This window comes from Triticum dicoccoides, chromosome 5B (assembly GCF_002162155.2).
Source record: "Triticum dicoccoides isolate Atlit2015 ecotype Zavitan chromosome 5B, WEW_v2.0, whole genome shotgun sequence".
NCBI lineage: Eukaryota > Viridiplantae > Streptophyta > Magnoliopsida > Poales > Poaceae > Triticum > Triticum dicoccoides.
The window spans coordinates 434,744,668-434,749,057 of NC_041389.1; the positions used below are offsets into that span (position 1 = coordinate 434,744,668).

At 39.5% G+C, this 4,390-nt stretch overlaps 1 protein-coding gene across 1 annotated transcript in view; it reads left to right on the forward strand.

Moving 5' to 3' along the window:
* LOC119310128 (prostaglandin reductase-3-like) overlaps positions 1–4,033 on the forward strand; it is a 12,057-nt gene extending 8,024 nt beyond the window's left edge. Inside the window, exons 10-18 of the mRNA XM_037585967.1 lie at positions 455–556; positions 720–815; positions 944–1,018; positions 1,368–1,487; positions 1,908–2,036; positions 2,403–2,480; positions 3,163–3,249; positions 3,557–3,643; positions 3,731–4,033. Of these exons, the coding sequence (XP_037441864.1) occupies positions 455–556; positions 720–815; positions 944–1,018; positions 1,368–1,487; positions 1,908–2,036; positions 2,403–2,480; positions 3,163–3,249; positions 3,557–3,643; positions 3,731–3,781 (825 nt within the window). The 3' untranslated portion in view covers positions 3,782–4,033. The remainder of the gene's footprint in view (positions 1–454; positions 557–719; positions 816–943; positions 1,019–1,367; positions 1,488–1,907; positions 2,037–2,402; positions 2,481–3,162; positions 3,250–3,556; positions 3,644–3,730) is intronic.
* The last annotated feature ends 357 nt before the right edge of the window (positions 4,034–4,390 follow it).

The following is a 4,390-nucleotide window of genomic DNA, read 5'->3' on the forward strand; positions in this document are numbered from 1 at the left end:
TCGGCTCCATTCATAGAGCGAAATCATGCCCAACCTCTGAACACATAAGAGGAGGAGAGGAGTGAATTCACCTAACACTTGTTTAGTCCAACCAATCGAGCAAGATATCCTGTCGAGACCCAAGTACTGGCTCATAAATCAGTCATGCAAATCTTAATCTTTGGGGGCTATGATTGCACATGATGCAAAAGGGGAAATCTTAACCAGCTTTACTTCCATAACTTCTTGTGTTGTGAAACTGAATTACGATTTAAATTATGGTTGGTACTTAAACAAAATCAAACTGGTATGTCACGTACTTACATCGAAAAAATTGTTGCGCTTATTTTAATATGCTGTTGCTACACAGGTGTTGTGATACTTAACTATGTTGCTGCCCGAAAATACGGAAAGTTTTCTCTTGACATCTTTGTTGGGCGATTAGAATTTCTCATGAGAATTTTAACGTCTGCAGGCTGTGGGAATTGTTGCTTCTGTTGGAGATGCAGTGAGCCATGTCAAAGTTGGCAGTCCTGTGGCCCTTATGACTTTTGGAAGCTATGCTGAATTTACGATGGTATTGCGGTCTACGCCCATATCTTTTTGCTACACAACAAATTGCCGACTAACCTTGTCCTCCTTGGAGTGAAAACATCTCCAGTCTTTTGAGTTTGTACCTCAGAATACTATCACCTCATCTGCCAGTTATAATATTAGTCTTTACATCTTTCTGATGAAAGGTTCCAGCCAAACATCTTCTTCCGGTGCCAAGACCAGACCCGGAGGTCGTTGCTATGCTAACATCTGGATTGACCGCTTCAATTTCTCTTGAAAAGGTTATTTTGATACACTTTTTTGGTCACATGCCTTGCGACTTTGACCTTATATTTAGTCAACTAACCTTTTGAATTTTGAATATATATTCCTTCCTGTTCTGATCTAAGTTGATTTCTGCTGCCTTTAGGCAGGTCAAATGACATCTGGGCAAGTTGTTTTAGTTACAGCAGCTGCTGGTGGAACAGGACAGTTCGCGGTTCAGGTGGGCTGTTGCTATTTTGATACTACTTATATGATTATTTTTGTTTGATGTTATGCTCAATTGTTCATCCATTTTTACAGTTTACCTAAGCGTATAAATATAATGTTTGACATTGCCGTTTGAAACTTGCACAAGATAACAATTTCATGCAGTTGGGACAGTTCGTCTTTCATAGTTAACTAGCATTTGGGGCCATGTTTTGGCCATGCAATACATATGGTATTTCTAGGACATGGGCAAGGTTCTCTCCTTTGTCCATGTATTTTTCATTTTTGTTAAGCAACTGTTATTGGATTTAGTACCTAACCATATCCTTATGTTCTGAATATTTCTTCTGTTACTTCACCAGCTTGCAAAACTAGCGGGCAACAAGGTTGTTGCCACATGTGGTGGCGAAAGTAAGGCTGCATTTCTAGCTTCCTTAGGTGTTGATCGAGTTATCAACTACCAGCATGAGAAGATCAAAGATGTAAGCTTTCTTCTGTCTCTGCTTTTCATATATCCGCCGCATCAAATTCAAATGCTCTAATATTTTTATAGCATTACCTTTCTTGGTAGACTTGCAAATGTGCTGGGTATATTCTCTAGCCCGTCTACCATCTAATTTTTTGTGCGCTTGTATCCTACCTTTACTTGCTTACCAGAATATAATCTTCCAAGAAATTAATTCTTACACTTCTATAGCCTTTCACGTGCCACAGATGATGCAGAATGTTGGTTGGGAATGCTTTAATTACATTTATGCTGTAATGTCTTCGCAGAGAATGACTATAATCAGTAGTATGTTGCCAAAACCATAGGTTTCAATTGACTGTTATTTTCACTGATCCCTTATTTGTTCTTCTCAGTGTGTTCAGTAATCACTGATTGTTTGAATGCTTGATTCCAGGTTCTGAAAAAGGAGTTTCCAAAAGGTGTAGATATTATATATGAATCTGTAGGTGGGGACATGTTTGATTTGTGCTTGAATGCGCTCGCAGTCCATGGACGCCTCATTGTAATTGGTATGATCTCTCAGGTAATGTTGACAGCTTCTGAAAATTATTTCGTTTGAATTATTATGTACTGGGATATTGAAATTTTTGTGAAAAGCTTTATGATTTGTGTGTTTTCATTTGGTGGAGTGAATAAGCACCCTCCTGAGAATATTCTGAAGAGTCCTTGCTAACATTATTACATAATATATTCCCATCATGCATCTGTATTTAAACTGGAGGCATGGAGTGCACCTAGGGAAATCATTGATCTCTTGGTTTGTACATACCACCTATTTGAATTAGTGTCGGCCAATCCTGTTTTCATTTTAGCTGTTTTTACTAAGATGTCATATCTTAGGGATGAACTGATACCAACTGGTACTGAACAACCCTTGATGTTTTTTTAGTATCAAGGAGAGGAGGGATGGAAGCCGAAGAACTACACTGGACTATGTGAGAAGATTCTTGCTAAAAGTCAAACTGTGGTATGTGTGCAGCACAGTATCTGATTTTCTCAGTTGGCATATAGGAGTACTTTCTTTGTACCCAATGTTCATTTAGTAAGTTGACCGCGAAACTTGGGTTCTCGTAGATCCAAATCATCAAGTAAATTTTAGCAGTTGGATATGATACAAAGAAATAATGCCGTCTGTGTTGAAAATTTATGTGTTACATTGTTCGTATGCACCACAAGAGTTCTCTCAGCAAGACTATAAGGGTCTCCTCAACAGTGCACCGGCATCCAGCTAGTCCTTACTGTAGTATTAAAAGGAACATGGTATTTTGGTCCATATGCTCAAAATTCTGTGTACCAAAGCAATAGACAAGCAGCAACCTTTAGCTATGATTGTAATCTCTTTATCTGGATCTAGGTCTAGAAATACCATTTTTTTAATATCGTATCAGACCTTTCAGAAGCTGCAAACTACTCCCTCTGTGCCAAAATATAAGAACGTTTTTAACACTACACTAGTGTCAAAAACGTTCTTATATTATGGGACGGAGGGAGTACTTCTATGCATACTTCATAAACTATACAAGACAGATGTTAAGCTGTATAGATAGATAGATTTAAATCCAATAGAATTCTGTCCTAGTGTACCCTTTAGAACTATGAACTCCACCCCCGTTGCAGAACACTATGAACTTCTTCCTCTCCAATTTCAGGCTGGATTTTTCCTGGTTCAACATGCTCACATGTGGCAAGATCATCTTGACAAACTATTTGAGTTGTATGCCTCTGGAAAGCTAAAGGTACGCTTCACATTATGTGTTTGCTGTTTGCTACTTTGCGTGACATTAATTGAGAAAAACTGCCGGTGTTTGGGGCTTTGGGTGCCTACCCTAATTCACCCTGCCAATTGGTGGTCATGTTTAAAGTAGGTCCGCATGTCAAACAATGGTCAGATCACAAACCAAGCAAAGATGTGGGTTGCCAATTGTTAAACTACTGTAGCAACAGCTCATTACTACAGAAAATCATACTGTATCACATCTACACGTGCTTGTCTTTTCTCTGTTCTAATAACTTTGGCTTAACATGTCACACCGCATACGACAGGTCTCGCTCGACCCTAAGAAATTCCTGGGCGTTGCTTCCGCAGTGGATGCGGTAGAGTATCTTCATTCTGGCAAGAGCGTCGGCAAGGTATGACCCCACCATCTATAACCACAAACGAGCCCGTTCTTGTCTACGCTGATGTAGCTTACGAATTTCCTTGTGGAACATCTTCAGGTCGTCGTCTGCATCGATCCAGCATACAGCCAGACCCTTGCAAAGCTGTAGCCTGTAGTCCGCAGAGATGTCATTACAAAGCATGACGCAGGAAATGTAATTTATGACAAGTGCGTACGTTATATGTGCACATTCAGTGTCGAGGCGAGGAACTTAGTAGTTGCATAGTGAAGTCACTGTGTAGCTCGGTTGTCTGATCGGTTTGCAACCGGCCAAGCGTTATATAGAAACCAAATAAGTGTACGATCCAACATACCGTGCCTAAATAAATGAATAGATTGCTCAGTTCAGTGGTGCGTTATACTTCATGTTTTGTGCAGAAATTTGTGTTGGGTGTAAGAGAATTTTGCGTGCGTTCATATAGTGAGCTTTTGCTCTTTGATTCCTTCAAAAAGAAAAGGTTAGATGAAAGCTAAGCACGAGAGCTGCTCCAAATGAAATCTTCTCAACAGTTTGGACTTTTAGTTGAACTGGCTGAAGCCAGTACCAGCTGCTCGATCCAAAAAAAGTGTTGCAGTTTTGAACAAAAACGAAAACGACACTTTTTTTTGGTTCAGAGGGAGTACAAAGAATGTTGCTTGGAAGTTTGAATTTGTAGATGAACTGGCTGAAGCATGAATTTAGTACCAACTACAAAGAATAAGAATGATACTTGAACCA